This window comes from Manis javanica, chromosome 4, assembly GCF_040802235.1.
Source record: "Manis javanica isolate MJ-LG chromosome 4, MJ_LKY, whole genome shotgun sequence".
In the NCBI taxonomy this organism is placed as follows: Eukaryota; Metazoa; Chordata; class Mammalia; order Pholidota; family Manidae; genus Manis; species Manis javanica.
Genome location: NC_133159.1, coordinates 163,049,912 through 163,065,140, shown reverse-complemented (window position 1 = coordinate 163,065,140; position 15,229 = coordinate 163,049,912). Strand labels below are relative to the sequence as shown.

At 52.0% G+C, this 15,229-nt stretch overlaps 2 protein-coding genes across 6 annotated transcripts in view; both read left to right on the top strand.

Moving 5' to 3' along the window:
• Positions 1-1,021, top strand: part of PYY (peptide YY) — a 34,879-nt gene extending 33,858 nt beyond the window's left edge. For 2 of the 3 annotated variants that reach the window (XM_073235672.1, XM_073235673.1), the window contains exons 3-4: positions 264-451; positions 550-1,021. In XM_073235672.1, coding sequence (XP_073091773.1) covers positions 264-451; positions 550-667 — 306 coding nt within the window. In that variant the 3' untranslated portion in view covers positions 668-1,021. The remainder of the gene's footprint in view (positions 1-263; positions 452-549) is intronic. The other variant, XM_036996851.2, reaches the window with a different exon arrangement.
• LOC108410006 (transmembrane protein 101) overlaps positions 1-12,461 on the top strand; it is a 57,412-nt gene extending 44,951 nt beyond the window's left edge. For 2 of the 3 annotated variants that reach the window (XM_073235671.1, XM_073235670.1), the window contains 3 exons: positions 11,725-11,915; positions 12,130-12,201; positions 12,324-12,461. In XM_073235671.1, coding sequence (XP_073091772.1) covers positions 11,725-11,915; positions 12,130-12,201; positions 12,324-12,348 — 288 coding nt within the window. In that variant the 3' untranslated portion in view covers positions 12,349-12,461. Of the gene's footprint in view, positions 1-10,963; positions 10,985-11,724; positions 11,916-12,129; positions 12,202-12,323 lie in introns of those variants that run through there. The other variant, XM_017680878.3, reaches the window with a different exon arrangement.
• The last annotated feature ends 2,768 nt before the right edge of the window (positions 12,462-15,229 follow it).

The window sequence follows — 15,229 nt, the reverse complement described above, 5'->3', positions numbered from 1 at the left end:
CCCGCTGCTAGCCCTCTTCCTCCGTCGTTCTGCGCAGTGCGGGTCGGGAAGGGGAGGCAAGTAGTTAGGCCTCTTAGACAGGTGAGGAAACTGAGGCCAGAGATGGCGCAGTGCTGGAAAACACACAGCGAGCGGGTAGTTGGGCCTTGGTCCGGTACCAGTCCCAGACAGGCCGCTGAGGCGTGGGCCCGACAGCAGCCTCGGCCTCCCGCCGTCGGCGGTCGAGTCTCAGGATGACCCACGCTGCAACGGCCCTTCTCCAGATGGTGACGGTGCGCAGGCCGTGGCCTGTCATGGCCACAGTGCTGCTGGCCCTGCTTGCCTTCCTGGGGGCGCTCGTCGACGCCTACCCCTCCAAACCCGAGGCTCCCGGCGAAGACGCCTCGCCAGAGGAGCTGAGCCGCTACTACGCGTCGCTGCGCCACTACCTCAACCTGGTCACTCGGCAGCGGTGAGCGCGGGGTGGGGACGGGGCGGGGTCTCCGGAGCTCCCGCCCCGCCCACCTGGCGTGGCCTAGCTGACCTCGCCCATCTCTGCCCCGCCTCCAGGTATGGGAAACGCGACAGTCCCGTAGCTCTCCTCTCGGAACTGCTCCTCCCCGACGGCGAGGACCCCTCGGTCAAGCCGCGGTACAAGCGCGCCCTCACCACACGCCCAGCCCCCTAGCGCGCGGCCTGGGCTGCTGCCCCACGGGGTCCTCACGCTGGCACCACCACCTGGTGCTCCCGCCAGTCCCGCCTCCCCAGCTCCGAGGCCGGCTCCACGCGATTCCTTTCCTTTCCCTCCTACAGGCCCGAAGGCGCCCACATGTGGTGACGACCCCCGGGCCTCCTGGCAGACACAACTGCACGGACCTCATTTGCATGTTTGCTCCCGGCCGCGGAGCCTGGATTCTTTTCCCTGCCGCCTGCAATGCAGAGTTCGGCACGGGGTCCTGGTTCCATTTCTCGGTGCCCCGCCCCCTGGGCTGGAGGCTGTGTGTGGTCCTTCCCTGGTCCCCAAATAAAGAGCAACTTTCACCGGAAAGGAATGTGTGCGTTTGCATTTCCTCTCTCTTCTGGGTGGCGTCCGGGTGAGAGCGGAGGCTGGTGCCGGGAGAAGACTCGGACTCGGGCAAAAGGAGCGGGAGAATCGGGCTGGGGCCGCGTGGGGCTTCCTGTGCTCCGGAGCCCGGGCTGGGGACCTCTCTGGAGCTCTCTAGTCGGTGTGCAGGATGACAATTCTTGAAAAAGTGCAGAGGGAAGTCACAGCAGGATGGGGAAGGTGGAAAGGAGCAGGCTAGGCAGCCTAGGAGAATGAATGGGACAGACCTGCCCCTCTCTCCGAAGATGAGGGCGGGAGGGGGCCCGGCCAGGCACCAACACTGCCAGCGCCCGTTACCCTGGGAGCTGAGGGACTAGCCCCCAGGGCTGCAGTGGCTGGGGAGGGCCAGGGGACCCAAGATGGGGCTGTGGCTGTGGAGGAAGAGTATTTGGCGGGTGAGGCGGGTGTGTGTGTGCTGGCGGAGGGGTCATTCCTGACCTCACCCATTCTCCGCGTAGAGCATTGGGGGTGAGTGTGAGGCTGCCCTTTCCCTCAACAACTGCTCCCCCGTCCCATCTTCTGAATTCACACTCAGTGGATAAGTCACTGCCTGTGCCTTCCTTACTTATAACAAGGCCACGGGCACCCCTCACCCCTTTCTCTGAGCTAGACACTGAAGGCTGAAGGCACTATGGATGTTTAAACCAGTGTCTAACCCTAATTCCTCACCACTCTGCACCCACCGCCACGAGGAATCCTAGAGCCTGACTGCAGGCTGATCTTCACAACACCCTTCCTTTCCAGCCCCTTTCCTCCCTGAAGCCTGCCTTGATTGTCCCTGATCTGCACTCTTCCTGCCCTCTGTGGCAGCCCAGCTCTCACGGACTGTCCATGTCTCCCTTCTAGGTCTGGGGGCACCCTGAATGAAGGGCCTATGTCTGCTCCCTCAGACCCAACTTCCTCTGTCTGTGGGCTCTCTCCTGGGTCTCTGGGTCAGCAGAACCTAGCTGAGCCCGAGGCAGGGAGCTGGAGGATGGAGGGAAGAATCAGAATGAGGCAAAAGCCCCAGACCCAGAGAGGGTAAAAAGGACAGGAAGGCTGGGTGGTGTCACTTCAGAGGGTAGGGGCCTTGCAGGACTCTCTGCAGTTAGATGCCTCTGGGAGGAGAGAAGACCCTAAAGCTGTCCCTGCCACAGCTGCAGGAGAGGTCGCAACCTGCCCTAGGGGCCTCAGGGCTCTGACTTTTATCCACCCTGCACTGCACCCCTGCCTCCCTTGAGGTAGAGCTGGAAGGGTGAGGTGGAGGCAGGTCAGGGTCTTGGTGCAGATCACAAGCTTCGTGGACTCTGATGTTCTAAGCCTTTGCCCAGACCACTCCTCCTGTCCACACAGCTTTCTCCGTCTCTTCAGTGTGGAAAACATTCTGGGTAGTGTTCACTTGCCCCTAGAAGTGTTTCCTGATTTCGAGTTAGTTTCTCTGGTTCCCTCTCTCTCCTGCATTGTCATTCTCTGAGACCCGCTTCCCATTTCATTTTGCCTGTCTTTTTTTCCCCATCCCACACCTCTGCACCAGGAGAGGTGGGATGGGAGCACACAATGACTGCCATGAGCTTTGGTTCACTATGTGGTCAGAAGAGTGGGAGGACGGGTATCTGTGTTGGGGTCCATGGTCCCTTCTCTGTGGGTCTGCCTGGGACAGCTGTGGTCAGTGTGAGGCTAATGGAGGAGACCCCTCATATGAATTATGCATGACCACAGACAATTTCTGCCCAGCTTGACATGCCTGGTTGACCATCAGTGACATGGGTTCATATCACATTCACTTGGAGTGGTGTTGAGCAGATGGTTAATCCACTGCTGGTCAGACTCAACCAATGTTGGCTCTGGAGGGAGCCTAGATGTAATACTCATGATGATGTAGTAATAGCTGCCTTCTTAAAAAGTGTGCTAGACACTCAAAAATACATCAGAAAGATCATCTGTCATGATCAAGTGGGATTCATCCCAGGGATGCAAGGATGGTACACCATTAGAAAATTCATCAACATTATCCGCTACATCAACAAAAAGAAGGACAAAAACCACATGATCATCTCAATAGATGCTGAAAAAGCACTCAACAAAATTCAACATCCATTCATGATAAAAACTCTCAACAAAATGGGTATAGAGGGCAAGTATCTCAACATAATAAGGCCATATATGACAAACCCACAGCCAACATTATACTTAACAGCGAGAAGCTGAAAGTTTTTCCTTTAAGATCAGGAACAAGACAAGGATGCCCACTCTTCCCACTTTTATTCAACATAGTACTGGAGGTCCTAGCCACGACAATCAGACAACACAAAGAAGTAAAAGAAATAAAAGGCATTCAGGATTCACATATAAATGAAGTATAAAAATCAAACGAATATTCATATTTGACCTGATTGTTTATAGTTCATGATGCATGATCAAAACCGAAAGTTTCTGGGATGACTGCCCTTGCACTGTTCACCATGTAAGAACTTATTCACTATGTAAGAATTTGTTCACCATGTAAGAACTTGTTCATTATGCTTCAGAAGATTGAAGACTGTTGAGAATTAGGCTTGGGGTTGATTAATGATTGTGCATTGAGTCCCCTATACAGAATTTTATTGTTGTTAACAACCATTTGATCAATAAATATGAGAGATGCCCTCTCAAAAAATAAATAAATAAATAAATAAATAAATAAATAAATAAAAGGCATCCAGATTGGCAAGGAAGAAGTTAAACTGTCCCTGTTTGCAGGTGACATGATATTGTACATAAAAAACCCTAAAGAATCTACTCCAAAACTACTAGATCTAATATCTGAATTCAGCAAAGTTGCGGGATACAAAATTAATACACAGAAACCTGTTGCATTTCTATACACTAATGATGAACTAGCAGAAAGAGAAATCAGGAAAACAATTCCATTCACAATTGCATCAAAAAGAATAAAATACCTAGGAATAAACCTAACCACCGAAGTGAAAGATCTATACTCTGAAAACTACAAGACATTCTTAAGAGAAATTAAAGAGGACACTAATAAATGGAAATTTATCCCATGCTCTTGGGTAGGAAGAATTAATATTGTCAAAATGGCCATCCTGCCTAAAGCAATCTACAGATTCAATGCAATCCCTATCAAAATACCTACAGCATTCTTCAATGAACTAGAGCAAATAGTTCTAAAATTCATATGGAATGACAAAAGACCCCAAATAGCCAAAGCAATCCTGAGAAGGAAGAATAAAGCAGGGGGAATTACACTCCCTGACTTCAAGCTCTACTACAAAGCCACAGTAATCAAGACAATTTGGTACTGGCACAAGAAGAGACCCACAGACCAGTGGAACAGAATAGAGAGCCCAGATATAAACCCAAGCATATATGGTCAATTAATATATAATAAAGGAGCCATGGATATACAATGGGGAAATGACAGCCTCTTCAACAGCTGGTATTGGTGAAACTGGACAGCTACATGCAAGAGAATGAAACTGGATTATTGTCTAACCCCATACACAAAAGTAAACTCAAAATGGATCAAAGACCTGAATGTAAGTCATGAAACCATAAAACTCTTAGAAAAAAATATAGGCAAAAATCTCTTGGACATAAACATGAGCAACTTCTTCATGAACATATCTCCCTGGGCAAGGGAAACAAAAGCAAAAAAGAACAAGTGGGACTATATCAAGCTAAAAAGCTTCTGTACAGCAAAGGAGACCATTAGTAGAACAAAAAGACATCCTACAGTATGGGAGAATATATTCATAAGTGACATATATGTTAAGGGGTGGACAGGACATCCAAATTATATAAAGAGCTCATGCACCTCAACAAACAAAAAGCAAATAAACCAATTAAAAAATGGGCAGAGGAGCTGAACAGACACTTCTCCAAAGAAGAAACTCAGATGGCCAACAGGCACATGAAAAGATACTCCACATCGCTAGCCATCAGAGAAATGCAAATTAAAACCACAATGAGATATCACCTCACACCAGTAAGGATGGCCACCTTCCAAAAGACAAACAACAACAAATGTTGGCGAAGTTGTGGAGAAAGGGGAACCCTCCTTCACTGCTGGTGGGAATGTAAATTAGTTCAACCATTGTGGAAAGCAGTATGGAGGTTCCTCAAAAAACTGAAAATAGAAATACCATTTGACCCAGGAATTCCACTCCTAGGAATTTAAGAATGCAGCAGCCCAGTTTGAAAAAGACATATGCACCCCTATGTTTATCGCAGCACTATTTACAATAGCCAATAAATGGAAGCAACCTAAGCGTCCATCAGTAGATGAATGGATAAAGAAGATGTGGTACATATACACAATGGAATATTATTCAGCCATAAGAAGAAAACAAATCCTACCATTTGCAACAACATGGAAGAAGCTAGAGGATATTATGCTCAGTGAAATAAGCCAGGAGGAAAAAGACAAGTAACAAATGATTTCACTCATCTGTGGAGCATAAGAACAAAGGAAAAACTGAAGGAGCAAAACAGCAGCAGACTCACAGAACCTAAGAATGGACTAACAGTTAGCAAAGGGAAAGGGACTGGGAAGATGGGTGGAAAGGAAGGGATAAGGGGAAAAGGGGGCATTATGATTAACACACATAATGTAGGCAGTGGGGGTGACACAGGAAAGGCAGTATGTACACGGAAGACAAGTAATGATTCTACAGCATCTTATTATGCTGATGGACAGTGACTGTAATGGAGTAAGTGGGGGAGACTTGATAATAGGGGAGTCTAGTAACCATAATGTTGTTCAAGTAACTGTACATTAACAATATAAAAAAAACCATGCTAGACACTGAACTATTTGTTTTACACAAATATTGTTAGAATATTGATTTGACTTTTTAAATAGAGGCAGAATTAACAGTGACTTAACCCAGATAGAAGTTTATTTCTCTCTCACATAAAATGTGATGGGCATCTGGGGCACGGGCAGCTTCCTTCCATGAAGGCATGCAAAACCCATCCTATTTTGTAGCTTCCCAAGCCCTCATCTATGTGATGGAAGGTGGCCCATCATCACCATCACCACACCTGGGCTTCAGCCAGTGGGCAGGCAGGGAGGGAAAGTGTAGGTGTGCTGGTTACTAAGCTGTGTCACAAGTCACCCTACAACTTAGCAGCTTAAAACCACCAGTGTACTCTGGTGACTAGTGGTAACTCACGATTCTGTGGGTTAGGGTTGGGAAGGACTTGACTACGTGGTTGTTGCGTGGAGTCTTTCCTGCTGTGACAGTCAGGGGTTGGCTGGGGCTGCAGACGTCTGAGGGCTCCACTGGGCTGAGGCCAAGCAGGCCCACTCACATGTCTGGCGGGTGCTGCTGGCTGTTGGCTGGGAGCTCAGCTGGGGCTGCTGACCTCGCACCTACATGTGGCCCCTCCAGCATGATGTTCTGGGGGTAGTTGGACCTACATGGCAGCTGGGTGCCCCCAGAGTGAGTGCTCTGAGGAATCAGGAGGAAGCTGCAGTGCTGCACTAATTTTTCGGGCTGCCCTAGCAAAGCACCACACACCAGGTGGTTTAACGGCAGTCTTGGGTGCTGGAAGTCTGAAATCAAGGTGGTGGCGGGCTTGGTTCCTTCTGAGGCTGTGACAGAGGATCTGTTCCAGGTGTCTCTCTTTGACTTAGAGCTGGTTATGTTCTCCTTGTGTCTCTTCACACCCCTTCCCTTGGTGCATGCCTGTTTCTGTTGAAATTTCCCTTGGATTGGGGTCTACTTTACTCAGTATGACCTCATCTTAATTAGTCACCTCTGCAATGATCCTATTTCCAAATAAGGTCACATTCTGAGGTACTGGAGATTAGGACTTCAATATATGAATTTAATGGGGACACAATTCAACCCATAAAAATGTCCTTTTATGACTAGCCTCGGAAGTCATCTCCCAGCATACTCTGCAGGTCAAAGCAGTCCTGGGGCCACTCACATTCAAGGAGAGGGGACACAGAACTCATTGTATGACTATATGTGGGATAGGAGGTATTTTCATGGTCACCTTTGGTACAATGTGTCACAGGAAGGCATGTCCACTCCTAAAAACAATGACACAGGTCACTTAAACTCTCATTTCATTGGTTAAAACTTAGTCACACAGCCCCATCTCACTGCAGGAACAACAGGGAAGATATTTTAGGTGAGTGGCCTGTGACTGTCTTAAGTTCTTTTATGACAGAAAGAGACAGTGGATATTGGGGCAACTAGCATTACCTGCTACAAACGCAGTCTCCTTTGAACATTGTCTAGAAATCATTTGCTCCTAGCTCTTCATTGAGCAGTTGGGAATCCTGAGACCCAGAGAAGGGGAGACTTGCAGGAGGCCATGTAGGTAAGGACAGAGGTAAGAAAGCCCACCTGTACCAGGTCTGAGTCTACAACCCATTAAGTCTAAACTCTTCTTCCAGAAATGCAAGGCTCCCCATGACACACCCCTTCTCCTATGATGGCATCTCCCATGATTCCTCAATGTGTACCCCTGAACTGCTCAGTCCCACGGTCACTCTCTGCTTCTGTGAAATAGCATTCCTCTACCATTCCTCAAAGCCACCGCAGCCTCACTACCTCCAGGAACCTTACCGCCCTGTCCTGAGTGTACTTGAATCTGAACTCTCACACAGGGCTATCCCATACCACGAGTCCCTCAAGGGCAGGCACCCCACGATTGGTTCAGTGGCCTCAGAGACAAGAGATCTGGATCCCATCTCTGCCATTAATTGGCTGTGTGACTTTGGCCTCATCATTTCATTTAACTGCATTTGTTTCTTCACTGGTTAAACAGGGATCCTTATACCTTAAATAATAATAATAATAATAATAATAATAATAATAATAGTTCATTGCTTTAAGGCTCAGAGAGATTGTGTAAGATGCCAAAGGTCACACAGCTAGTGAATGGTAGAGCTAGTGAATAGTAGAGCTGAACCTACAGGACAGGTCAGCTTGACACAGCCTGGCACATGCTTATTAATATACCCCTTCTTTTCCTTTACTCTCCTACTCACTTCTAACCTATCTCAAAACTGCTCTGGCACCTCTTCCTTCCAACTACCTGAGAGAAAAAGTCTCCTCCTTTCCCATCCAGTCCCCACGGTTTTCCTTCCTGCCCATTCACTTATCCCCACTGCAACACTTTATTATATAGATCAGTTGAGCCTCTCTAAGCAAGAAAGACGCCTTCCTCTTTAGGAAAAATTTGTGCTGACAATGATAGGATTAACTTTTGCAGGGAGGGGAACAGACTGAGCACTTCTGTGCCTGCAGAGGGCAGCTGGAGACCCCAGGGTGGAGGCAAGTGGGGCCAGAGTCCAGGCTCCAAAGCCCCGAGCCTCCAGTCTGGTATGAGTTGGTTCTAAGGGGGTGGAACAGGGGCTCAAGGTGTGTGTATGTGTGTGTGCGTGTGAGAGTGTGTGAGAGTATGTGAGTGTGTGTGAATGAGTGTGAGTTGTGTGAGTGTGAGAGTGAGCAAGTTGTGCGAGTGTGTGTGAGAGAGTGTGTGTGTGTATGTGTGATAGCTATCCACCCAAGGGCTTCTCCAGGGGATGAAGGACTCCCTGGGTTCCTCGAAGCAGGGGGCAGCCACCCCTTAGCTTTCCCCATTCCTGCTGCTGCCCCCCAACGTGGGAATAAGACTTTGGTCTCAGAGTTGGGCCAGGCTGCTTCGGAGGCACTTTTGTGGCAGGGGAGGACAGCGAGGATGCAGTGCCGGTCAGATTCCTGCCCTGCGCTCCACCTGCAGGGACGCACAGTACCCCTGCTGCCATGCACCCACCTTCACTCTGGGGCCTCGGGTGTTTCTGGGTGCTCCTCTCCTAGTCTCACCAGAGCTCTCACTCCATTCCCCACACTGCCCACTGGCCATCCTCCCTGTGCCAGAGGGCTCCCTGCAACTAGGGACCTGGTGCCTTCTTCTAAGCAGGGCCCCACAGCGAGCCCTGGGAACACGTGAAATTAGTGAGAAACATTGCTAACTGCTGGACATGGCCATATGGTTCAGAAAGTACATCCACTACCTCTTCCTCCTCGATTGTCCTGATGGCCCTGAGAGGACCCAGAAGGGGAAGCTGATGTTTGCAAAGGGGAAAAATGAAAGCTGTAGGTGCAGTTGACACTGTGGAGTACCTGTCATTTCTTAGGCACTGACAAAGCTGTTTACCTCTGGGAGAAGACAAAACTATAAATGGCTCCAGCACATCAGTCAGTCCCCAGATCTACCATCTGTCTGCAGGGGCTGAGTGCTGACAGGTAGTGGCCAGGTGGGAGCCCAGATCCTTCCAACTACGGTTGGACCCTGGCGCCCCCTGCTGGTACTGTAGCCTCTGCAACATCACCAGAGGCCGGCCTGAGACCAGCCACCCATTATTAGTTCACCTCCCTTGTTTTGCAAGTGAGAAAGCCAGGCCCGGTAGGTGGGCACTTGCCCAGACACAGCGACCTCCGTATTTTCTTCGTGGGATGTAAGCTGTTGTCAGGTGAAGCATTATCGTTCTTATTACCAGGAATCAGAACGGAGAGGAAGGATGAACACTGACATTTACAGATTTCCTTTATCCCCACTATCTTGAGGAGAGTCGAAGCTCACAGAAGCTAGGGCAATTATTTTCCTAGGCTCACACAGCTAGGCAGACAGGGCCAGGATTTGGTCCTTTAAGCCCGCCAGGCCAGAACCCTATGCCTTACCTTCCTTACACAGCCCACGACTGTCCCCTACCACACCCACCTTTCAGTGTCTTGATCCCGGACAGGAGAACCTCAGTAGTGAGAGGTCCTTTGCTTCTACTCACGCTTCAATGCGTCACCCAGACACAGCCAGTTACTGCTCCTTGGCCTGCACCGGGAGGGGCCTGGGGACCGGGGAAGGGACTCTGAGTCAGGAGGCTGCTGGGAATCTAAGTCAGAACTTGAGTCCCAGGCAGCTGTGTGATCTTGGGCAAGTGTGTTCACCTCTGTGAGACTCATGTTTCTCTGCCAAAACGTGGGAAATTATAGCAATACTTTGACAGCCCCACTTAGAAAATGAACCAGATTTTGGAGTTAGACTTTGTTTCAAACCCTGGATCTCCCACTGACTAGTTAGTTATGTGGCCTTAGGCTAGTTGCTTAATGTCTCTGAGCCTTAGTTTCTGAGTCTGTACAATGGGTTGTTGTAGGGACTCAGCGAGGTGATTGAGCTGGGAGTACTTTGGAAAATCCAAGCCTTTACAAATCATGCTTTACAAATCAGAGCCCCTGGAATGGGGGCTCTTGGAAATGGCTACCAGAAATGGTTCCCCCACATCCATTTTCCCTGGACCCAGGTACATCAATTCTTGTTCTGCATCCTACATGCAGCTAAGCAGTGGGTTTCTCTCTGCCGGGGTCCCCACTTCTCTCCACACTGCTCAGTTACCTGAGGCAGAGCCTCCATTCCCGCCTCGCTCTCATCCCAGGCTGGACGGGAAGTCCTGGGTCTCATCCTTCATCCTTGGAGTCTCAGAGCTGCAGCCTTAAACTTCTGTCCTGTGGGAATCAGTTTAGTGACATGGGTTAATCCTCAGGAGGCAGGAGGGGCTGTTCCGAGGCCTGGGCCAGAACCTTTCGGTTATCTTCAAGTCCCAAAACCAAGCCCTTCTTGAACCAAGCCTCCTGTGGTGCCCAAAGGCAGATGGGGGCCCACAGGAGACTTGGCGTGGTCCGCTTTCCTGGCTATGCTGCTAGTCCGGCCCCCACAACACTGCCCTGTCCCCCTCCTGTTCCTGGCTCAGCGCTAGCGCTGCTGGTACCAGGGAGATCGTTGGGAGGAGGGGGTGAGGACTGGAGAGTGAGAGAGGCTGACAGGAGGCGGGGACTCTGGGGGGCTGAGGACTATAAAAGGACCCATCCAGCCAGAGGCAGGTGCCCGCTTGGTCCAGCACCCACTCGCTCAGGACTCAGGGTAAGTGAGCTCATTGTGCCTGGGCTCTGGGGGGCTCCTTGGGTCTGTGGCCTGGGATGGGCAGGAGTTGATGCTTTGCAGGGCTGGGGGCTTCCGGAGGCCTGGGGTCTTGTCTGATTCTTTATCTGGACAAACTTGTCACCCTGGAAGAGAAGTTTGCTGGCCAGAAGACTACAAATGTGTGCAGGGAGTGGGTGGTGGCTGTGCACACCAATGTGTGACTGTGACCTGGTGTGTCACTGGGATCTGTGTGTAACTGTGCCTATCTGCTGAGGATGGCATGGGCATTAGCTTCTTCTCCAGGTCCTGTATCTGCAGGCTTCCCTGCCGGGGGGAGAGGGTGGTAGAGAGCGGGCAGACCCACAGGCCATGGACTTCTGCCATTGGAGCCACAAGTTCATTCTGTGTGCCCCCACCCTGTGGGTGAGCTGAAGTGTCCCTACTTCCTAGCAGCCCCTCGCCTCCAACCCCCGCCCCACATCTGCCTCCAGAGCCATTGGGCCCTGGATGTCATGAGTCCCGTGTCATGAGACCCCCCTGTCTCTATCTTCTCTCTTATTTTGCCAAGGCCCTGGCTGAGTTCCAGCAGCTGTGCTGCCCATGCGCGGGGGCTCGCTGTGCTCTCCAACGCAGTGTCAGGAGGTGGGGTGGTCCCCAGGCTTGGAGAAATAGGGGATGGGCTAAGAGGCCGGGGGTGGGTGGGTTTTGTTCTGCCTCTCTCTCTGTTCCTTGCCCCTCAGATGGCTGCTGCCTGCTGCTGCCTCTCCCTGCTGCTCCTGTCCACATGTGTGGCTCTGTTGCTGCAGCCACCATTGGGTGCCCAGGGGGCCCCACTGGAGCCAGTGTACCCTGGGGACAATGCCACACCAGAACAGATGGCCCAGTACGCGGCTGAGCTCCGCAGATACATCAACATGCTGACCAGGCCCAGGTGTGCGCAAGGGAGGAGAGAGATCCCAGCCCCTGGGATCCTGGGCTGCGACCCCAGTCCCAGCCCCTTCCATGTTCCTGGGGAAGCAGAGCATCTCTACTGACCAGGCCTGGGCCCATGTGCCCCAGGTGGGGTGGTACCCAAGGGTGGGCATGAGGCAGGTGAGCTGACCCGTGGGCACAGCTTTTAACCCCAGCTATCTCTCCTCTCCCAGGTATGGGAAAAGAGACAGAGAAGACACACTGGACCTCTTGGAGTGGGGCTCCCCCCACGCAGCAGCCCCCAGGTAGGCTTGATTCCCTGCCCTGCATGCCCAGATCCCCAGGGGGGAGAACAGGGGCCCATGGCTGGCCTGGGGTCTCCTGAGGGCATGACTGCCCACTCACATGTTCCACCCTCTCCTCACAGGGAGCTCAGCCTGATGGACTTGTAATGCCACCTCCTGCCTCCTCAACTCCAAGGGCAGTGCCAGCCCAGTCTTCCCCCTGCACCTTGGCTCTGGTCAAAGCTTCTCCCTCTTCCACACAAGCTAAATAAAGCAAATCAAAGTCATAGCCCCTCAGTGTGTGTGTGTGTGTGTGTGTGTGTGTGTGTGTGTGTGTGTGTAGCCCTGGTGGGGCAGGAGCAGGCCACCAAATGCCAAGGGGCAGGGAGGGAGGAGGAGAAGGGAAGGAAGGTGGTATTAATGACCCAGGAAGTCTGCAGGGCCATCAGATCCATCAGTTCATCCTCTCCACTTCACAGTGGGGCAAGCTGAGGCTCAATGGAAGGCAAGGACCCCCGAAGGTCATTCAGCAAGCCAGTGAAGCTTGAATCTTCCCATTTCAGCACCTCTAGACGCTATTGATCATTAGCCTGATGACAGCCCTGCCCCCAAACGTACCCCTACCAATGCTTTCCTATAGCTTAGGCAGTAGGTGGAGTTAAAATGTATACTAAAGCGTCCTTGGCAGAGGGGCAGGGCAATGGCCCAGCCCGGAGGAAGGACTGGTGCTGAGGCTGCATCAGCGGCATCAGAGCTGCCGTCCTCCAGGCAGGTCAGAGACGGGTCACTGTGCGTGTTTCGTTGGAGTATGGCTCATCAGGGAACACGGGGCCAGCAGAAGCAAGGCCAGGCAAGGGGGACTGTGATCAGGAGGGGTCTGGAAATGGTGTCATGAGCAGACATGAAATAATGCATGTGAAGCCCTTAGCGTGGCTCTGGAGCCAAGTAAATGCTCAGTGAATAGAAGCTTTTGAGGGGCAGGCTTGTGATGCAGCCCTGCTGACCAGCTCTTTCCATGAAGCGTGCTGGAAAGACAGCAGAGAGAGAGAGAGAACACGCTCTTCAGACAATGAAGCCTGTTTGGTTATGGAAGAGTTACGGTGTAACTCCACGTGGCCCTGGGAGGGGGCCAGAAAGCAGGCTTTCCTTGTATAAGGAAGCATCTCTGAAGAACCAGAAATTTGGAGAGAGCTTGTCTGAGAGGGAGTGAACTCCTGGGCACAGGAGCTACTCAAGCAGCTGCTTTTGGGGAGGCTGTTGGGTAATTTGGCTTTCCGGGGAGCAGGCTGGATTGGTGGAGAGTTCCAGCCACCTGCAGGAGTCCAATCTGTGGATTCCACACTCCAGCTCGAGAGGAGCCAGGGCCCAGGTCCTGCCCCAGGGAGGCCTGCACTGAGGAGGAACCCAGTGGGCTCCAGGGGCTTCCAACAGTCTTTGCCCTTCTCAGCCTCCCTGAAGAGGTGGGGATGGTATGGTATGTGTGAGTGCCTGGGAGAGAATGAGCTTGTCTCTCTCTGCTTTTCCTGGGGCTGGGAGCACCTGTGAGTAAGAAACAGTCATGGTGGCTGGGGGTGGCATGGGGAAGAAGTGAGAGAATTAGAGTTTTTCTGGTTCCTAGAATGGCTTCTCCTGCTTCTTCCACATGCACTGCCTGAAGAGATGGGACTTGTGGGGTCCACTTGTCCACTTTACTGGGCTCATCCCCTCACTCTGACCCCACAGCAACAATACCACAGTTGGGTTTCCCCTCAAGTCCTGGCTGCGTGTGGTGACCTGAATGTGGAACTGGGCCCTAAAAGCAAAGGGGTGGAGAGAATGCAGCAACTGGGCAAATGCATGGCTCAGGTTGATTCTTAAATCCAAGGAGGCATCTGGGGGAGGGGCTGGTTTCAGCAGGTGAGCAGGGTTTGAGTTTAGATGATGGACCTAGAGAAAAGTCCTAGGATTTTCTCTGGCAGCTAAGGGGATGGATTCTGAGTAGGGAGATACTTGTGTAGGCACTTCCCCAGGGCAGGAATTAGGACCCTGCTCAGGATATACCTGTGTGTGAGTTGGATCATGAGAGGTGCTTTTGGAGGCAAAGGCCTCTGTCTCTGCCCAGGGCCCTCCCATGGCCACCAGCACACAGAGCAGAATGCCACCCTGGCACCCAGCTTCTCAGGGATGGGCTCTGCTGGGCTCCTGCCCATTTACCTGCCTCTGCTCCCTGCCAGAGGGGCTGAGAGGGGCAGCGGGGAGGGAGAAAAGGCAGGACCTTACGCTGGGTGTCCTGAGAGGCAGAGGCTCAGTTATGACTGCTTGTTTCTGTGCCAACACCACTGGCCCCAGCTGCCATCAAAGCTGCCCTGCTGTGCAGGAGCTTGCAGAGGTGGTGGTATCAGCTGAAGCCCATTCTTTGAGGTTGCTAGGAACTGCTTCTCTGGCCTCTGCTCTCTCTCTAGGTTAGAGCCCCCCACCCTGCTAGTGGTGTACCTGTGTGAGATAGGGAGGTGGGTGGGCTTCAGGGAGGAGGCAGAAATCTGCAGCTGAGGTCTTGCTCTCCCACAGTAAGTGCTCCAGCGTCCCCTCTCCCCCTGGAAGGCCAGGTCCCTTCCTGCCCAGGGTCCACAGAAGTCACAGAAGCAACAAATTTTGTCTCTTTTATTTCTCACTGAGGGGTCTGGAGGAGAGGCGCCTCTCAGAATATATAGGGGGTCTGTGGGCGGGGACACTTGGTTGGGCATCTGGAGGTCAAGGCCCAGCCTGGAGGAGGAAGTCCCAGGGCCCCTGGTATTCCCCCACCTTCCAGGGCTTCCTCTCATTCCCGCCCAACCTGTCCCCAGTTCTGAGGCCCCTGACTGGTGCCAGCAGAGCCCAGTATCTCCTATCTGAGGCCCACCCAGGGAGGAGGTCGGCGGTCAGGGTTTCGTGGGACTTCCGTGGTGCTCTGTAGCGGGGGGTTCCTGGCGTTCGCTGGAGGTTTTTTTGCGGCGTTCGAGGTTTTCTTGGTGTTTTTAGCGTCTTTAGATTTCTTGGTGCCCTTAGCCTTCAAGCTGGGGAACACGTCTTT